The sequence below is a fragment of the Cervus elaphus genome, chromosome 28 (assembly GCF_910594005.1).
Source record: "Cervus elaphus chromosome 28, mCerEla1.1, whole genome shotgun sequence".
NCBI classification, from domain to species: domain Eukaryota; kingdom Metazoa; phylum Chordata; class Mammalia; order Artiodactyla; family Cervidae; genus Cervus; species Cervus elaphus.
In genome coordinates this window covers 60720916-60741758 of record NC_057842.1, presented here as the reverse complement: position 1 = coordinate 60741758, position 20843 = coordinate 60720916, and the positions used below count along the sequence as shown (strand labels likewise).

At 48.1% G+C, this 20843-nt stretch overlaps 1 protein-coding gene across 2 annotated transcripts in view; it reads right to left on the bottom strand.

Annotated features, from left to right (window-relative positions):
* Positions 1–20843, bottom strand: part of BACH2 (BTB domain and CNC homolog 2) — a 374567-nt gene that overhangs the window by 7096 nt on the left and 346628 nt on the right. The window contains exons 5-7 of one of the 2 annotated variants that reach the window (XM_043889800.1): positions 17914–19477; positions 17035–17141; positions 6137–6343 (exon numbers count right to left, since the gene is read on the bottom strand). In XM_043889800.1, the coding sequence (XP_043745735.1) occupies positions 6137–6343; positions 17035–17141; positions 17914–19477 (1878 nt within the window). Of the gene's footprint in view, positions 1–6136; positions 6344–17034; positions 17142–17878; positions 19478–20843 lie in introns of both variants that reach the window. The other variant, XM_043889801.1, reaches the window with a different exon arrangement.

Genomic DNA, 20843 nt, shown 5'->3' with positions numbered 1-20843 from the left:
GCGGCTGGGGTTGGGGAGGGAGGTAAGAATAACTGAAACACAGAGGATTTTAGGGCACACAACTACTCGACGCGACTGTCACAGCGAATACATGTCATTACACATTTGTCCAAACCCACAGAACACACAACACCAAGAGTGAGCCCTACGGTAAATCATGGACTCTGAGTGATTACAATTGATCAACACAGACTCACCCCCTGTAATAAGCACACCACCCTGAGAAGACGGTGAGTGAGCAGAAGGAAGGGGCAGGTGGGAACTCTTATTTTCCTTTCAATTTTTCTGTGAACCTAAAACTTCTCTAGAAAAGCAAGTCCATTAAAAAAAAAAAAACACCATGAAGATGGCAAAAAAAAAAAAAAAATTCAGCCGCTGCAGTTTCCTATGGTTCATCCGACATCAGCATGCTCTTGGCCTTTGCAGCCGACGGACTGAACACAGTGGGTCCTCTGAGGACGGCTGAGGACTGTGGAGTGAGTCTCAAGTACCCAGTCTCTCTGGGCGTGGAAAGTGCTCACACAGGTGCTAAGACAGGCTTAGTGTACTAGCCCAGGGTTCTGAGATGTTCTCCTTGGAGAAAATGCCATATAGACTCCGGTGTTACTAAAACTCATCACCCTATAAGAGGTGAATGTGGTCATAACTATCTGTGTAAGGACAGAACGTAAGGAATCTCCCTGAGACGCACAGCTGTGAAATGGACGGAGAAACTGGACATTTGAAGGGGTGTGAAGTGAGTCCTGACCCTTTGCAAGGGTATGCAGAGGGCTGAGGAGTGGATGAGAGAGGATGGGAAGGAGAGAGAGAAGAGGGAAGAGGGCAGAGAGAGGCAGAGATTCAGCAAGAGAGAGCGAGGCAAACACACGGCCACAGGGTCTCCTACCCGGGAGCTGCACGTGCTGAAACACGAATGCAATCTGGCAGGCAGTGTGGGCATGTGTGTTGGAGATAGAGATTTACACGGGGAAAGGGCACCTGCTAAAATATTTATAAATTTATCAAGAAAACATGCTTTAGAGATGAAAAATAAACAGATGTACAAGTGCAACTTGAGACAGAAATACATTTTGCAAGTTTGCAAAAGCAGAGTGAGCGCCGCGGGAGACCAGTGGGAGTGAGTGGGTGGGACCAGCCTGTGGACACCGCCCCCCAGGGGGCTGGCGGAAGCGGAGGGACGGAATAAAACCCATCCGGAGGGCTCCCGAGGAAAGGACATCTTACACCAGTCGCTGTGCAACTTGGACCTCCTTCCCTGGACCCGCAACTCAGCAAACTGAGAGGCAACACCACCTCCGGGGAGGAACTCAGTCTCAATTCTGCCGCATCTTCTTGGCCAAGTCACCTACCCCTCCAGGCCCACCAACCTGCAACGTGTCCTGGGCCACTTTCTAGAAAGGAGAAAATGCTGCAATTGGCAGTGTTCTGGCTCTCTGCAGGAAAGGCCGTATAAATCCAGGCCTCGGTTAAGAGCAGGATGCTTTAAGCCACAGGTGTACTGTGGGTGAGCATGTGACGCTCACATTCCGCGGGGAAGGTAGCTCATTATTTAAGGGGTTTCCAAAAAGGCCAGGGGAGAACTAGGAGATGCCCTCCGGTTTCAGCTGAGCAATGTCAGCACAGAGCTTTAAGTTTCTGCCAGGTGTGTGGCTTAGCCGTTTTCAATTTGTCCCGTACTACACAGGTACACAGAGAAGAGAGCTAGTTACAAAAAGTCAGGCATTTCTCAAACATGGGTGATTAGATTTACTCCTGTGTCTGGAAAAGAGCGCAGGGCCAGCATTACCACAGGCATATGCCCAGCCTCGCCTGAGTACCCAACTAAGCCAAGCAGGCTTCCAGAAGACCCACACTCACCAGCAGCGGTGTCTGGCTTCCTGATGTCGGCTTAAATTAAACATTTTTGTTGCTGTTGTCACATGTGTGTGCTCAGTTGTGTCCCACTCTTTGCGACCCCATGGACTGTAGCCCTCCAGGCTCCTCTGCCCATGGGATTCTCCAGGCAAGAATACTGGAGTGGGTTGCCATGCCCTCCTCCAGGGGATCTTTGCGGCCCAGGAATCAAATCTGCATTTCTGACATTTCCTGCGTTGGCAGGAGGGTTCTTTACCACTAACACCGCCTGGGAAACCTCGTCGTTGTTGTTGTTAGAACATTAGAGAAAAATTTGAAAAAAGAAGGAATTTTCAAGTCCAGGACTCAGTCACAATGTCCAATACATTTGAGGGCAACAGACATTTCCTGAAAGGCTTCAGGGGCTTGCACTGGAGACTCAGAGATCATCAAGACTGTCCTGGTCATGAGGAATCTACAGTCTAGGGCTGGGATTGAGGAGACAGACAGATACACAGATAACCAAGACTAATGTGGTAAATACGAAGTCAGACATCAGAAAGGGCTCTGAGGACAGAGACTCAGCCTCACCAGAGACTCAGCAAAGGGGCTTCTAGAAGGAGACAGCAACCTGACTCTTAAGGAACAAAAGACACATAAAAACACAGTCCAGGACTGTCCCAGGTGGAGGAGACTCAGCAGACGCAGGAACACAGAGGTGGAAACAGCGGGAGCTGGGGCTGGGGGAAATGCACCCAGTTTGATTTTACTGGGGGTCCAGTTCCAGGGAGGGAGTGGAAGGTGACGCTAGAGGGGAAGATTGAGTCACAGACAGCACAGCGCATCTTGTTGAGGAACCTGGCCTTTATCATGTAGATGATGGCAGCTACTGAACATGCGTAAATCTTTCCTGCTTGGTGGGTGTTAATTAGATTAAAAAGAAAACAAAACATGACGTCCAGGACTATCTTGAGAACAGGTAACATTAAAAAACTTTTTCTTTAGTTTTTAATTGCTTTACAATCCTGCGTTAGTTTCTGCTGCATAGCAACGTGAATCAGCTACACGTATACATATATCCTATCCCTTCTGAGCCTCATCCCGCCCCCCACTCCCATCTTACCCCTGTAGGTCGTCACAGGCCCCTGAGCTGAGCTCCTTGCGCCATTCAGCAGCCTCCCACCAGCTGTCTGTTTTACACATGGTCGTGTGTATATGTAAGTGCTACTCTCTTGGTCCATATCCCACCCTCTCCTTCTCCCACTGTCTCCACAAGTCCAGACAACAAGTAACATTTATTCAAAGTTTCTCAAGTGGGCCTTAGGAAGCATCACTACGCACAAAGCTAGTGGAGGTGATGGAATTCCAGTTGAGCTATTTAAGATCCTCAAAGATAATGCTGTGAAAGTGCTGCACTCAAGATGCCAGCAAATTTGTAAAACTGAGCAATGGCCACAGGACCGGAAAAGGTCAGTTTTCATTCCAATCCCAAAGAAAGGCAATGCCAAAGAATGCTAAAACTACCGCACAATTGCACTCATCTCACATGCTAGCAAAGTAATGCTCAAAGTTCTCCAAGCCAGGCTTCAACAGTACATGAACCGTGAACTTCCAGATGTTCAAGCTGGATTTAGAAAAGGCAGAGGAACCAGAGATCAAATTGCCAACATCTGCTGGATCACCAAAAAAGCAAGAGAATTCCAGGAAAACATCTACTTCTGCTTTATTGTCTATGCCAAAGCCTTTGACTGTGTGGATCACAACAAACTGTGGAAAATTCTTCAAGAGATGGGAATACCAGACCAACTGACCTGCCTCCTGAGAAATCTAAATCTGTATGCAGGTCAGGAAGCAACAGTTAGAACTGGACATGGAACAACAGACTGGTTCCAAATTGGGAAAGGAGTACGTCAAGGCTGTATACTGTTACCCTGCTTATTTAACTTATATGCAGAGTACATCATGAGAAACATTGGACTAGATGAAGCACAAGCTGGAATCAAGACTGCCAGGAGAAATATCAATAACCTCAGATATGCAGATGACACCACCCTTATGCCAGAAAGCAAAGAAGAACTAAAGAGCCTCTTGATGAAAGTGAAAGAGAAGAGTGAAAAAGTTAGCTTAAAACTCACATTCAGAAAGTTAAGATCATGGCATTTGGTCCCATCAGTTCATGGCAAATAGATAGGGAAACAATGGAAACAGTGACAGACTTTATTTTCTGGGGCTCCAAAGTCACTGTAGATGGTGACTGCAGCCATGAAATTAAAAGATGCTTACTCTTTGGAAGAAAAGTTATGACCAACCTAGACAGCATATTTTTTTTTTTCCTAGACAGCATATTAAAAAGCAGAGACATCACTTTGTCAACAAAGGTCCGTCTAGTCAAAGCTATTTTTTTTCCAAGGTCATGTATGGATATGAGAGTTGGACTATAAAAAAAGCTGAGTGCCGAAGAATTGATGTTTTTGAACTGTGGTGTTGGAGAAGACTCTTGAGAGCCCCTTGGACTGCAAGGAGATCCAATTAGTCCATCCTAAAGGAAATCAGTCCTGGGTGTTCACTGGAAGGACTGATGCTAAAGCTGAAACTCCAGTACTTTGACCACCTGATGCAAAGAACTAACTCATTGGAAAAGACTCTGATGCTGGGAAAGATTGAGGGCGGGAGGAGAAGGGGATGACAGAGGATGAGGTGGCTGGATGGCATCACCGACTCGATGGACATGAGTTTGCGTAAACTCCGGGAGTTGGTGATGGACAGAGGCCTGGCGTGCTGCCGTCCACGGGGTCACAGAGAGTCGGCCACGACTGAGCGACTGACCTGAGCTGAGCCTACACTCTCACATGTCCCATCTTGCTCTGAGGTTCTCGTCAGGACCCTGGCCCACCAGGAGGCAAAGGACCGTCAGGTGTAGCCTGAGGACCCACACTCAGGTCCCGACCACAGTGCGCGGCCTCCCTCTGCTTCAGGCCGCCGCAGACACGGCTCCTGGGATGCCTTTCTAGGACTGGGCCAGCAGGAAGGATGCGCTGAATGAGGCTGTACCGACTGCCTTCAAGTGTACAGTCAGGAGCCAGAGGCCACCTGGATTTACTTCCTGTAGCTTAAGGTTGCTGATTCAGAAGGGAATGCAGACTTCTGAGTGAGGCGGAGGCTTGAAAGATCAGAGATGAGTCCCAGAGACAAAAGACTCCCGGGCATGGGAAGAGGTGATGACCACTTTGAGGCAGAAGGTGCAGACTTCAGGACCCCAGGGCTGAGAAGGGCTTCAGGAGATCAGGTGGCTGAGCCGCCCCTGGTGGCAGGCTGGCGTCCTGCCCCAACCTACCCCTCCGTGGGAGGCAGGAGAAAGCAGGGCAATGACAAGATTTGGGATCAGACAACCAGACTTGCATTCAAGCTCCATCACAAAGTGGGGAGTTACCAAAGCTCTCTGCACTCTGGTTTCCTCCTCTGTGAATGGAGATAAAGTAGTACTTAAATCATAGGGCTGATGTGAGGATTACACGTGATCAGCTACAGAAAGAGACCAGAAAAATACCTGGTCCACATACACAGCACTAAATGTTAGCTCTCGGCTCACGCTGAATGGAAAATAAGAAGAATTATCTCTACGGGAGAGAAGGAATGGGAGTTTCAGATTAGCAGAGGCAAAGTATCATACATAGGATGGATGAACAACGAGGTCCTAGTATATAGCACAGAGAACTACATTCAATATCCTATGACAAACCATAATGGAAAAGAATACGAAAAACTAAATATATATAACGGAGTCACTTTGCTGTACAAAGAAACTCGTTATAAATCAATTAGACTTCAAAAAAAAAGCACCTCTATGGGAATGTGAAAGTGAAAGTAAAAGTCCTCAGTCTTGTCCGACTCTTTGTGACCCCATGGAGTACACAGCCCATGGCATTCTCCAGGCCAGAATACTGGAGTGGGTAGCCTTTCCCTTCTGCAGGTGATGTTCCCAACACAGGGCTCGAACGCATTGCAGGAAGATTCTTTACCAGCTGAGCCACCAGGGAAGGTTGGTGGTTTGAGGACGCCCAGGGACGACTGCCCCTGTGATCCATACAAATGGCTAAGATATAAAACACGGACACACAATCACACAGCCACACATATATTACAGATGTAAAGCTATTATTTCTTGTTAAGAACGCCTTTAAAAATCAATGCGAATGTCCCTGAATGGTGGCCCGTCTCTCTGCCTGTCTGGCCTCTGCTACTGAAACTCCGCATCAGTCTTGATCATTCCAGGTTGCTGACAGCAAAGGGCGGGCCGACTCACCAGCTTGCGGATTTCACATTCCAAGTTCTGAATACAGTCCAGCTTCCTCTTGCGGCAGCGCTGGGCGGCGATGCGGTTCTTGCTGCGCCGGCGGACATCGTGAATGAACTCTAACTGCTCCGACGTCAGCTTGTGCATCTTGATCATCATCTGGAAGTCATTCCTCGGAAGGTCGGTGATTTGATCGACAGGAAATGGAAGTTTGACCTGCAACCAAGAATAACAGAACATGATTATGGCAGCTGGATTTTATCGTTTTCATGCTGGCGAGTAGAACATCAGAAAACGGTAAAATCTCCTTTTTAATGATGACCAAGTACTATGAAGATGACTGAAGCAAGCAGTGATGATTCTTTCCTGTTTCAAATATAAACAAGACGGAAGAGACGGTCAAACAGAATGTGAGCACACACAGATTATGGTGTGGTTATCATTCCTGAGATCTCAGAAGCAAACAGCATGGAAACAATGGAAAATGTATACACTGTCATGGACACAGCATTTTTGTAAGCAGGGCTCTACAATTAGTGGAAACCCACTCCCATTGAGCCTCAACTCAGTGAAGTAACAATTTACAGACAGACATCATCTGAAGAATCATCTAAAACACTTGAATTAAGAGAGCCTGTACACCTTGGGGATGCTGGAAAGATGAAACAGTCGGTGTGATTTGCAGTTACAGCAGCGTAAGGGAGACAGACATGGGGAGAGAACCTGGCAAGGCTACATCATTGTGATCGAGGAGTTAGAACTGGCTTTTGTTCCTTCCTGCCAGACGTGAGACCTCAGGCTGGTGACCATACTTTTCTGAGCCTCAGTTTCCTCATCTGCAAAATGGGACATGCTTTTTAGTTGCACAGTGCTATGATATACCCATGAGGCACTATAGATTTAGGGAAAATAAAATGGCCCACTCTCTCACATTTTCTTTTACAATGTGATGCTGACCTTCCTCTGTCAAAAGGTGGGATGCATGTTCCTGCCTTTTGACCAATACAATGAAGTGGGAGTAATCCATGCAACTTCTGAGGTGACATCATAAAAGCTGCACAGTATCTTCTTAGGCCTCTTAGATCAGGGCCAGCCTCCAGGCTGTGGACCAGTACCTCCTGACAGATCAGCGGCAGCATTTGATTAGAAATAGATGGCACAATAAATGCAATGAGCTTGAATCATCCAGAAACCATCTTCCTCACAATCAGTCTGTGGAAAGATTGTCTTCCACAAAATTCGTCCCTAGTGCCAAAAAGGTTGGGGACCGCTATCTAAGATTGTGCTCTCTTCAGGACAGCTTGTGGAGAGGCCCAGGTGGAGAAGAACCAAGTTCTCCAGCCAACAACCAGCGTCACCTCATCAGTCCCATGAATGAGCCACCTTGGATGAGGATCCTTCAGGCCCAGGCAAACCTCCAGAGGTTGCCTCCTGCCAACATCTGACTTAAACCCCATGAGACATTCTGAGCCAGGCGTGCTCAGATCAGCCACTTCTGAATTCCAGACCCACAGAAGCAACGAGAGATGTTAAATGATTGTTTGAAGCTACAAAGTTTTGGGGTGATTCGTTGCATGGGTGCGTGCTAAGTCGCTTCAGCTGTGTCCGACTCTTCGACCCTATGGAGCACAGACCACCAGGCTTCTCTGTCCACGGGATTCTCCCGGCAGAACACCGGAGAGGGTCGCCATGCTCTCCTCCAGGGGTTCTTCCCCACGCGGGGATCGAGCCTACCTCTCTTACGTCTCCTGCAGTGGCAGGCAGGTCCTTTCCCACCAGCGCCACCTGGGGAGCCCTGGGATGATCTGTTACACAGCAACAAACCACCGATGCAGATACTGTTTGCAGCAAGAGTCTCACTTTCAAATTCTTGCAAATCAAGGGAAAGGGTGAGCATCCTCCAAAGAAAGAACACTAGTCATTTCAGAGATGGATCTGTGTCCTTATATTCTGCTAAAGGCTTCTTTACAACCCTGTGGCGGTTTGAAGTATTTCTTAGAAAAGGAACCAACGTTCTTGAGCTTCCTCAGCACCCACGAGACAGAGAACACAGACCTGCACCTTCCAGCAGTCTGCCACTGCGCCCTTCAGGACTCCCTATGAGGCAGAGACTTCAGGAGTCAGCTCTGGTCCCGTCCAGAAGCTTCTGGAAGCGGAAGGTTGAGTGTTGCTTGGCCAAGACACGGTGTCTCCCAGCTCAGGGGCTGAGCGCCTGCTTAACGCGAGCGTCTGCTTTGGCTATACCAGCAGATGGCGCTACAAACCCAAACGTCGCTCAGGCACCGGCCCAGCGCTGTCCAATGCAAACAACGCCAGCTGCCAGAGGGCTTCTTACGCCTTCTCGGAGCCACGTTAAAGGAAGTGAAAAGAAACAGGTGACGCTGATTTTAATAACATATTGAACAGGACCAATGTAGCTGCAATATTATCAACAGGAATCAGCATGAAATTAATAGGTATTTCACTTCTGGGGGGATACCACGTTTTCAAAACCCGAAGCGTGTTTTACACTTGGGTGTGCCTCCCATTCAGACCAGCCTCATTTCCAGGGCTCAGCAGCCACGTGCGGCGCGTGCCTCCGGTACCGGACGGCGGAGCGTTAGCCGACGGAACAAGTCGACTCGAGTGAACTTGGATAACCAGAGGAAGAGACAGGCCGTTCTGGGTTTAATGGATCAAAATCCTTTTGGTGAAGAAGTGGCCCTTAGTATTCAGAACCTACGGGGTCATGTCTGGGTCGTTCAGGGGAGTGAGAGGAAGATCCTTAATCCTGAGCTCAGGCTTTTGCTTTGGCTGCATCAGAGGCAGGCAGACCCTGAGTGAGTCTGGACATTTGTGGTTACTTAATCCCCTGGCACAAAGGCAATCCTACTAAATGATCATTTGCCTTCCTGTGGCTGGGTGTGATGGCTCAGTCAGGTTACTTCCTAGCTCTGAGCCTGTGAGACGTGGCATTTGCTGAAGGCTCCCAATGCGTGCTCTGACTGAACTTCCATAGGGCGACCTCTGCCCCATGACATCTGTCCGATGCCAGCTCAGGAGGGCAGAAATCACCACAGTGCCCATGAAGCACCATCGGCTCAGCCCTGCTCCGGCTGCTAACGACGGGCGGTCAGCACAAACAGCTCCTTGTCATGGGCCGGCAAAGGGCTTTGTCCACGGGCTGTGTTTGCACAGGGCTTAGAATGATATGAAAGAATGTTTGATTTCCCTTTTCTATGCTTGGATAACAAACAGACTCAGATCCTGGACAGCACCTACGCAGCACAGAGGCCTGTCTGTCGGCCACACGGATGTCCCCCACACCAGGCAGCAGGCGTGCGTTCACAGCGGGGGTGACATTGGGCCTCACGGCGTCTCCCCCTCTGCTGACAACAAAGCAATTCAGCTGATGCTCCAGACAGTGCTTGCTTATTTTCAGACAGAATATATACCTGTGGCTCAGGCCACAGGAAAGTCTCAAGGCCTTCTAAACCAAGGGTTACTGTATTTAACACTCTCCAGACAGCCAATATGAAAAAAACCACTATGGTAATAGCACCGAGCTTGACAGTAAAGAGGAAAAATCAACAATGCTGGTTTCAAAGTCCTTGAAGCGAAAGGCCATGTAACTTTTCAGCGGAGCTATTGCAACGCAAGCTGCTTTACAAAGAGGTCAAAGGAAAATTGTCCACTGTAGACTTTCTTCCATGTGAAAAAAATCCCCCCAGGCCCAACCACTCTGGTCTCTTTCTGAAGAGTGCTGAGACCCCTAGAGAAAGGGAGGGCTCACCCCAACTACCAAAGGGAAGCCCCTGACGTTGTTCTTGGAAAGGCGAGGCAGGAACCTCACCACAGCTATTCGCTAATTTCAGGGTAGGAAGTTCCAAACTGACGGCGTCTTCCCTGGAGATACATGTCAGCCACAGACCCACTGAGGGGCTGGGGAAATGTTCCTTTCCCAGGCTGGCAGGCACCCACCTATTCCCCAGATGGGCTCAAAAGTCAGCGAAAGTGACTTGGCCTTGGACACCGAGAGGGCCGAGGCCCTCCTGCCTTTCTCCCAGCAAACTTTTCCAACCCAAATAGACCCAGCAGGACTTCACATCTTATTTACTGTCCCTCCACCCACTGATTCCTCCAGGATTTCACTTTGGAGGTGACTTAGTTTTCATACCCTGGACCCTCATGAACAGTGAGGGGACGGAATGCAAAGTCCAGTGAACCAGCAGCACCACCTGTTAAGCGGCCAGCCTGCAGCCACATTCAGTGGTCAGTCACGCATGAGGCTCAGCACAGAGGCAGAAAGCGGACCAGGCTCTTTAGAAGGGTGGGGGCCCAGGGGGTCTGGGGGGCCCGTGGTCTCTTCGGACAGGTGGTGCCCCAGCTTGGGTTCTCAGTGGAGACTCACTCTGACTGTCAGAAGCATCTCGGCTTGTCTCATCCTGTAAGGACCACGGTGGAGGATGTTTTCACCCGGGACCCACTCTGGGCTGGGTCAGTAATAACCAGAGGCGGGGATTTCACTCCCGGGGGCTCCAGCTCTGGAGCCAAAGGTGAAATGAGTGGCCCCCTGCAGTGCAGGTAACCTCTGGCCCCAAGGGCTGACAAAAAGTGGGAAGAGGCTGTGACATTTGGACAGTGAATGAAGCTTAACTATTCCTCCTCCGGGGCCTGACCATGGGATGCCGCCGGCTAGACCCCAGGGGCAGGCGCTTCTTTCTCACCAGACAGAAATCAACTGTTCCCTTTATCTCTCCTGCCAACACCTACCCTGGGTTCTAGTGCCCAAACCACATCCCTTCTCTTCCAGTGAAACAAAAATATCATTTAAGAACTGGATGAGAAGTATAACCTCCAGCAGCAAATTCAGTTACGAGGCCAAAGAAGAGAAAAGAATTCCCACTCCCAAACCCCGACTCTCCTGGGCCTCCCCGTGACCTTTGCCGCCTCTGCACGCTTGTTACAGGCTGGTGATGAGCTCGCGCCTCTCAATACACATCTCACTTTCTTGATGACTCTGGTGTGCTGCACGGGGGCTACTGGAGAGGCAGGACAGAGACGCAAATGTTGCAGAAAAAGGCGAAAAGAAGCACCTCTTTCGTCTAGAGATCCCAACTAGAAGCACCAGCCACTGGGGTCAAGCTTCAATCCTATCTCCTTTCTTGGTTTCAATATTAGATGCTGGGCAGAAGCTGCAGGAATTGGATCCTTTTAGCAATACCCTGAGGATCTTCTCCAAAACTTGTAACATTTATGCTCTTTAAAAAAAAAAAAAACTTTCTAGCTATGCCGCGGGGCATGTAAGACATAGTTCTCTGACCAGGGGTCAAACCCACAACCCCCTGCATGGAAGCTCAGAGTCTTAACCACTGAACCTCCGGGAAAGTCCCTAACGCTAATGCTCTCGCAAATCCCTCAGATCCCTGTGAGCTGTCTGGGGATGAAGCAAGATGCCCTGTGGGCTGACGATTCCAGTCTTCTTTGACTGGGGACAGCCAGCTTTGAGCCGGGCAGATGCCAAAGACAAAACCTCCTCTGCCAGAGACAAGCTTCTCACACAACTGTCCTCCTAACCTCTGATCTTGCGGTCCAGTTTCTGGAACAAACACAGGACATCTAGAATTTAGTTGTGATGCTACAATTCCTGAGCCGTGTGATCCCAGGCAAGTCTTTTCCTTCTCGGTCCTGAAGTTCTCTGAGGATCTGGGAGTCAGAGGGATTCAACATCTGCCCTACTTAGCCTACAGGGTTGCCATGAAGAAAAAAATTGGCTAACAGATGGAGAAAGTGCTTTGAAAAGTCTGAACTGCCTGATAATTGTGAAGGGTTACTAATATTGGCAGGAGTAGTTGCCATTAGTAGTAGCATTAGTGTTTCAGTTCGTCCACCATCTTTCTTTGTCACATAGCTTCTCCTTTGGGTCATAGGGTATGCTTTGGAGTTCCAGATGCTAAGAGTCTTTCTAGACAACATGAAAACATTGTTTTCATTAGAAATGTGGCTGACATCCACACTGCCCAGAATGGTTTTCTTTTTATTAAGCAGACCAACTATAGTTACTTTTAAAAAGATTCCTGATTCAACAAGCCACAAAAACAACTGTAAAATTTTTATATCCAACATATGTCTGGAAGTCAACATCTGGGTGGAAGAGTTAAGAGTCAGACATGGCTTTTCTATAACATTTCAGGGTTTGTTCTGGACCTTACTCCTGCCTGCCCTCACACATCCACAAGCATACACGTACACACAGCACCCTCATATGCTTTTACCACTCTTGGTATGAAAGGTGTTAATAAAACAAATCCAACTAATTAATGCCTTTGACTGTGCAAATAAACTGTCTTCCTGCTGCTTCTTTATTAAAATCTACAGTTAATGCTTGTGGTGCAAAACTATTCACTAAGACTCTTACTACTTGGCACATGCTTGTGACTTTTCAATAATTTTCAAATTCTAAAAGCAAACCTATAAACCACAATGAGGTACCATACCACTAGAACGACTATATAAAAAAAGGACAGTAACAAATGTTGATGAGGGTGCAGAGAAACTGGATTCCTCATACAAGGCTGGTGGGAATATAATATGGCTCAGTTACCTTGGAAAACAGCCCAGTATTTCCTCAAAAGGCTAAACTTAGAGTTATCATATGATTTAGCAATTTCACTCCTAGGTATATAACGAGGAGAATTGAAAATATATGTCTACAAAAAACCTGAACACAAATACTCTTCGTGGCATAATCAGTAATAGCCTCAAAATGGAAATAACCCAGCATCCCTCAACCAATGAATGGATCAACAAAATTAGTGTATCTACACAGTGGAATATTATTCAGCAATAAAAAGGAGTGAAGAACAAATAAATGATAACATGCCAGGTGGATACAGTGATAGCAAGAAGGAACTCAGGAAACATGCTAAGGGATGAAGCCAGACACAAAAGCCCACATGGCTAGATTTTACTGAAAAGAAATGTCTGGAATAGGCAAATCTACTGGAGACAAAGGTATATTAGTAATTTCTTGGGGTAAGGGAAGAGGGGAATGAGAAGTGATTGCTACTGGATATTGTATTTCTTTTTTTGAGGTGATGAAAATATTCTGGGATTAGACACTGTAATGGTCATACAACTTTATGAATCATTAAAAATCACTGAATTGTGCACATTAACAGAGTGAATTTTATGGTACATCAATTGTATTTTAATTTAAAAAAAACCTGTGTGATATACGTGCACAGAAATCAAACATTATAGGAATTAACAGAAATAAATCTTTCTCTATATTCCCTCTCTCCAAGTTTGCCTCCCATTTCATTTTATTATCTATACTGCTTTTATTGTTTATAATGTGTTTATTTATAAAGTAAACTAGGACCATGTTACCTACACTGTTACTTTTTTCACTTTATATGATCTATTCATTTTTTCATAATTGGAAGTGAGAAAAAAAATTCCCATGTTGACTTTTTAGGTATGAAGGCATGAAGAAACATATTAATCACTTGATTACATAAAACTTAAATTTTTTTTAAATGGAAAAATATACTATAGAAATAGACTAGGAGAAATAAAAATTTTAAAAAATAACACAAAGAATTCAAGAAACTTAATGATAAAGGTCATGGTTCTGAAATGACTTGACAATTATTAAACCTAAAATCTGTAATTATTTTTCGAGATTTGTGCTTGTGCTCAATTCCTCAGGCGTGCCTGACTCTGAGACCCCGTGGACTGAGCCCACCAGGCTCCTCCGTCCATGGGGCTTTCAAGGCAAGAACACTGGAGTGGGCTGCCAATTCCTTCTCCAGGGGATCTTTCTACCCAGGAATCAAACCTGAGTCTCCTGCAAATCTCCATGTATATGAACAATTTTTATTTTATGATAAAGACCAAAAATTTAGTTTAAAAAAACAGACTAGGAGAGGATATAGGCAACATGTATAAGAAAGGATTAATAGTCTTAAATTAAGGATTCTGTAAACTCATTAAAGTCAAACACCCCCCCCCCCCCCACACACAAATGGACAAATGGCAAGTCCAGGGAAGAAAATACAAATGATGAAGACATATAAGAAAAATATCAACCGCATTAGAAGTCATCATGTCCTGTCCATCAGATTGGCAAATATAAAAGGACTGATGACCGCTACAACTGGCAAGAACAGGGGGCAATGGACACACTCGTCAGCTCTGCTGGAGGATGTGTGAATTGCTACAACCTTTTGAGAAAGTAAACAGGTAGTATTTAACAAATGAGTATAACCTTTAACCCACTTATGGAACTTTAACTCACAAAAATAAAAGCACCACCACTAAATAAATATGTTCACAAGCAGGTTTATTGCAGCAATGTTTGTTAAGAGGGAAATACAGGAAATGGAAATGTCTGTTGAGAGGTGATCACTGAGTCAGCTGTGATGTATAGGAACCAAGGATATTAAAGAAGCTTGTGTTAACCCTACACAATTGACCTAGGGGCATGTACGCAGCAGACAGCTGTGTGCAAAAAGCAAGTTGCTTAGTAATTAAATGTGTGTTATGCAGTGCTTAGTCACTCAGTTGTGTCCAACTCTTTGCAACCTCATGGACTGTAGCCCACCAGGATCCTCTAAATGCTATTAAAATAAAGCCCAAACCCATAGACAGGTGAATATGTTTATATATTATTGTAGGCACAGAGAAAGCCTGATAAATTTGGTACATTACAGGCTTGGTATGTTCTGCTTGATTATTTTAAAAAAGGAACTTCAAAAAGATGGTTGTTGATAAAGGACAATATTATGCTTAGTTCAACTTTCCTTGAAGCTGGGGAATGCTTAGGATGAGAAGTCAACGTTGATGAGATGGGAGGGTAAAGACAGTGTAACCAGAAATCAGAATATTCTGTCCGCTTGGAAAATAAGTCACCTGGCACCTTGCATGACAGCAGATCAGGGCAGAATCAGCCCAAGAGATGCTGGCTTCTGAATCATTTATATTCACCCTGCGAAGGGTTTGCCTTCAGTGATACCGCTGGAGACCACACTTCCACTGGGGTCAAAGAAACTCCCCAAAGCAAACGATTAGCTCCAAGAGGAGCAGTCATGCTCAGTTCCTGAGACAGTTCTGGGAAAACCTAATCTCTTCTACTTTTCTAGGAGAATGAGAAGGTCAAACTGGGAAAACCTTAACTTTACTATAGCAATTTTACCTAAAATGGACTACTGAGAGGGGGCTAAATGTGATTCCTGAAATGGCACCGAAATTTGGAAAATACCTTTTGAGATTGTTAAGGAATGTAAAGAACAGATTCATTTTTTAAAAGTGAAAATAAAAATATTTTTGAAAATAGTGTATATTTTTTGAGGGGAGATCAGTCCTGTTCATGACTACTGTGTAGGCTGAATAATTCCTCCATTTCACTGATTCATTTAAAGCTGAAAAGTTATAAGGACTTCTCTGATGGTCCAGTGGTTAGGAATCCACCTTCTGATGCAGGGAAATTGGGTTCAATTCCTGGTTGGCGAATCAAATCAACTGAGCCTGTGCGCCCCAACCAGAGAGAAGTTCGTCCACCGCAATGATGAAGACCCCACATGCCACATCTAAGACTCAGGGAAGCCAAAACAACACAAACCCTGCAAAGTTCTACGACAGACAAGTGATAAAGCCTCAACACAGGAAAGATACCTGTGCCCCTGGTAGCATTCAGTTTCAAGACTGACTTCAAGTTCTCTTTGGGGATGTAAGAGAGATAAAAGGAGATTTTTCTGAACTGACAGGTCCTTGGACATATGCAGCTGTCATGAACACACACCCCTTTTAGTTAATGGTGGGGCTCCTCTTAAGAGAGAGACAAAAAGAAAGAAAGAAAGACTGAGAGACATTTGTCTTTTTCGCGAGATACGTGTCCTGAGAGAGAGAAATCATTATGCCAGTGGACTCAGTGACTGGGCTTCTGAATCAGGAATGCTTATGAATAATTTCAGGGGGAAAAAAAGAAAGCCTCCTAAAAGCTGTGATCAGAGAGAAAGAAGTGAGTGAAGAGAGAGAGAGAAGACAAACTTCAACTGTTCTCACCAAACCTCCACCTTCTCAGGTGACGGACGCAGATGTGACTCTGGCTTGGGACACTGAGCCCAAGCCTCCATTCCAAGCCCTAGGGGATACAGTGTACTCAAACAGTTTCCCATTCAAATTTCCTTTTTATTGTCTCTTAGCTAAACTAAATCCTTTCAGTATATTTCTCTTTCCATTTCTGCTAGGCAGTAACGGAGCAGTGGGGACCAGGCTAGGTAGAAAGCGAGCAAGTGACCACAGGGCATGTCTGTAGTTGGTCCAGGGAGCTTTGGAAGCTGTTTACAAAACATGCCCAATCTAAACCCTTCATGTGCTTCTTGCCAACCTCACAGAGGGCTGAATAAACTGCACGTGGCTCTGTGAAAAGCCAGCTCACCCCGTGTGGCATTTCTGCTGTCTGGTTGGGTTAACGTCCCTGCTTTACTGGAGGCTAACATCCAGGGAGCGCAGACGTGGATGAAGGGCACTGGCCTAATGAGGGTCACGCTTCATTTCCTCCTGTGTTTTTCGGAGATGCACTTCTCAGGAGGGGCTTGGCACTGGGCTTGCTCTGAGACACAGGTGGCCCTCTCACGTGGGGTCCCTGGCAGTCACTACCAGATCGTGACACAGACACCCTCAGCTCTTTCTGGGGGCTTCTCGTGTTCCAAGGGAAGGGGGAGCACCTGCGGTGTCCATTCTTTTCTCTCTTTGGCCACGTGAGTCTCGCTCACGATGTGGCTGGCGTTGTACCTGCTTCCTCTCCCAGCACTGGGAAGATATGGATGGAGCCTTTGGGAATTTTTACCTAGAAAGCACTTCACATTTAGTGTGGACGAAAATTGCTACCCAACCCCACTGCTCCTTAAAATGACTCTCACCGTTTGGGGGGCACCTGGGCAATGACCCGTGATACGGTCAGGTGCAACCGACAGAGGTTCTTCCTCAGTGATACTGGGGCCAGGATGGATGGTGAGCTGTCCATCACCTGCATTCACAATGGACAAGGGATGACTCCAGGGTCCCTGTTGGCAAGGAAACTTAAAGATGCTGGGAAAGCATGGGCTTACTGTGAATCTCTCCAGTTTCAATCAGTCAATTCTGAAAGCAATTTTATATTTTTCTTCTCACTGAAGAAGCGAGGGGCAAGGATGAGGGTGACAGGTATGGCATCCTTTCAAAGCAGGCAGAGAAGGGAGGGGGGGATCTGAAGTACCTGCACACGCTTTCAGGCATCGGACTTTTTTCCCACTAAGCTTTTTGCCTCTGCTTTTTGAGGACTGAAATCTCGATCAAACTTCAAGTGCTTTCTAGGGCAAACTAGTTAATTCTGAATCACCTGGAAGCATCCTGCCTCTGTGTGTGTTGGGGAGGGTGGTTTAGTCGCTCAGTTGTGCCTGACTCTTTGTGACACCATGGACTGTGGCCTGTCCATGGGATTTCCCACGGCAAGAATACTGGAGTAGGTTGCCATTTCCTTCTCCAGGGGGGGATCTTCACCACGCAGGGTTCGAACCCAGGTCTCTCGAACTGCAGGCAGTCTCCTGCATTGCAGGCAGATTCTTAACCGACTGAGCCACCAGGGGAGGATGGGGGAGGCGGTCCCTTAACTGTAAAGCTTTAATCTTGGCAAACAAGAACGCTCTGGCAGTGGTGGGGGGCGGGGAGAGTCCAGATAAAGGACTGCGGGTGGATCACATGCTTGAATTTATGTGGGTTCCCTACCTCCTGGCCCCTGTCCTGCACGGGACACGACTCACTGTCTGCTTCCGAGAACGATCCGGATTCGTCGCTGGAGTTGGTTCCGTAAGACTGCTCACATTTAATCTGGGGTCGGACCTGGTTGTACATCCCGTCTCCCATCAGGCCTGGCTCCTGATGTTCTGTGGCAAGGAATCTGGCTCCCTGGGAGCAGGGCGAGGAGGAGAACTCGCAGAGAGGGAGGCTGCAGGGCGAGCCGCCGCTCCCGTCCTCTGCGTAGGAATAGGAGGAGCAGGAGCTGGAAGTCCTCGTCCTGGCCTCCAGCGGGGGCGACCGAGGGCACACCTTGATTGGCACCGGGCAGCTAGTGTTGGGCCGCATCCTTCCCGGCAAGTGGTCCGCCATCAGCCCCCCGTGGGGGTAGGCCTGCGAGCTGGGGTGGGACTGGCCGGCCCCCACCCACAGGCCCTTTGGCACCGGCTCCGAGAGGTCTTTGTCCAGAGCGCTTACCCCAGAATACGACTGCACCGCGGGGCTCGCTTGGTCACAGGCGCCGGAGGAGAAGATGACGCTTCTCCGGTCCAGCTCACCCTCCTGTTTACAGAGCGCCTCCAGGCCAGGGCCCTTGAGGGGCGACCCCAAGGCGAAGCCGGACGCGTCCTTCTGGCCCATGTGGGGCGGTCCGTAACTCCCCGGGAAGGGGGCGTAGTCAGTTTTAAGGTCACCCTGAGTGATCCCCTTGTCAAAGGGGCACGCTGAGCTCCTGGCAAAGTGCTGCTGAGAGGTGCCGGGCAGGCCGGACGCCTCCACACTTTTTGTTACGCTGAACAGAGACCGCAGGCAGGACGGGGAGGGCGCGCCCCGGGCCCGCTCCAGGCAGGCGGCCCCGGCAGGCGGCGCGGGGGCGGGCGCGGGCGCGGGGCTGGGCTGCTTCCGGTCCATTTCCACGTCGCCCGCTCGGTCCTTGACGTCAGGCTCGTCTCCGGACAGGCAGAGCGTGATGCTCTCTTCTTCGTTCTCTTCGCTGGGCGGCTCGCTTTTAATCTGCCCCACGGCAAGCCCCGGCTTGAGGCTGGTGCCAGAGTGATCTTCACTGAATGTGCTTGCAAAACCTGAGGTACTGTGTGATGATGCGTTATAGACATTCTTGGTACATGCAAGCTGGTATTTCTTGTATCTGGGGTACTGCGTTAACGCGTCCTTGGCCGAGCTCTCCTTGGTGTCCGCGGGCACGTCGGACTCGGGCAACAAAACTTCTTCCTTCTCTGCCACTGGGATGGTGGTGGCCTCAAAGCTGATGGGGTCTGCAAGCATCTGGTCCCTAGGGCAAGCCATCTTGGCCGTATCCGAGTCCATGGTCTCCTCCTCTTCGTCCTCCTCCTCCCCGGCGCTGTCCTCGTGGTCCTCGTGCGGGCGCTGGCACGCCGCATCCTTCCGGCACACGAAGAGGCCGTCCTCGCTGTTCAGAAGCTGGGTCTGCAGGAAGCTGAAGCAGGAGTCCTCCAGATTGTGCATGCGCAGGAACTCGGCGCAGCGGATGACCTCGCGGATGTTTTCTCTGCTGAGTAACAGCTTGGCGGTGTAGGCGAACTGCAGCAGCGGCCCAAACCCCCTGGCCGTGACCTGCAAAACAAACAGGGAAATCGCCAACCGTTACCATCAGCACTGCTATTGTCCCGAATCTCTCAACTGAAGCAAGATAACCAGACAGCGCTAATGTCCCAGGATAAAGACTGCAAAGGAGCAGTTAATCTCGTCCTGGGTCAGCAATGATTCGGCTCCCAGTAATTAGGGCCTGTCTCGTGCACGCCACACAGAATTGAAAATCACCAGGGTCAAGTGGCTAAACAAGATGACAACGGGTTCAGTGTTTACACTAATGAAATATCCTGGCAAAAATGCACGGTAACAATGGGAAGCCTATTAATTTCCCTCCCCATCCATCCTGTTGAGAGCCATTGTCCATCAGGAGTGCTGCGATGCTTCTTACAGCTCTCCTGAGCCAAAGAAAGCGTTATAATTTTCTTGTCAACTGCAAAACCGGCAATATGGCCCTGTTAAAAACCGGAAAGTCCATGGGGCTTTGAAAATAGTTTTTTGCTCACTTACAAAGTTAAAAAGAGACATTAAAAGCAACTCCTGTTTTTTTGCTCACTCATCATGGTTTCTAGTTGAGATTTGCCAGCCATCATGTCATATCCCATCTTAACAATGATACCAGAGATGACAGTCCTTAGCAGTGTTCTCAACAAGAAATTAACTCTTGGCCCATAAAACGGGGCGGTGGGGGGGGGGCGGGGGGCGGTTGGCGCGAGGGTGTTACAAAGCTAAACAAACTGGCTGTCATTTAAGTGGCTGAAGCTGCTGAATGGCACGGGACATGGGCAGTTCTTTCCCTGATTACAAGCAGCAGCTCTGCCACGCAGCTGTGTTCTTTCCTGGTAGATCTTCAGGGGCTGAGCCTCCTGTCATGTGCTGCTCATCCATGTCATTGTGCACAGATCGGGAATGCGCTATTTATGCAGAGCGTGTGTACACGGGCATGCGTGCATGCACACAAGCATGCAGAATGACTTCGTCAGAAATACGTTGCCTAAGGCCAGTTGTTTTTTCAGACGGAAATGGATGAAACCTCCTGGGGGTCAGGGCAGGCTTCCTTGTGTGTGTCTGTGTTCAGTCACTCGGTCGTGTCCGACTCTTTGCCCTTAACAGACACACAAACCCATGCGTCCTCTAAGTTCTTGCAAGCACTGCTGACCCCATAAGGAAGGGAAGGGAGGCACATTCAGGAATCACGTGTACAAAACAAATGAAAGCAGGGGTCATGGGGTCCTTGCTGGAAGCTATAGTAGCAGTGATTAAAAAATCTCTGCTAGGGGAATAAATGTGGAGCGAGATAAACCAGCAGGCTTGGTAGATGACTGCCACAGGGACAGAATTCAGCACAGCACACAGAGCCCAGACTTTTGTGAGGACCTGAAACTGTTTT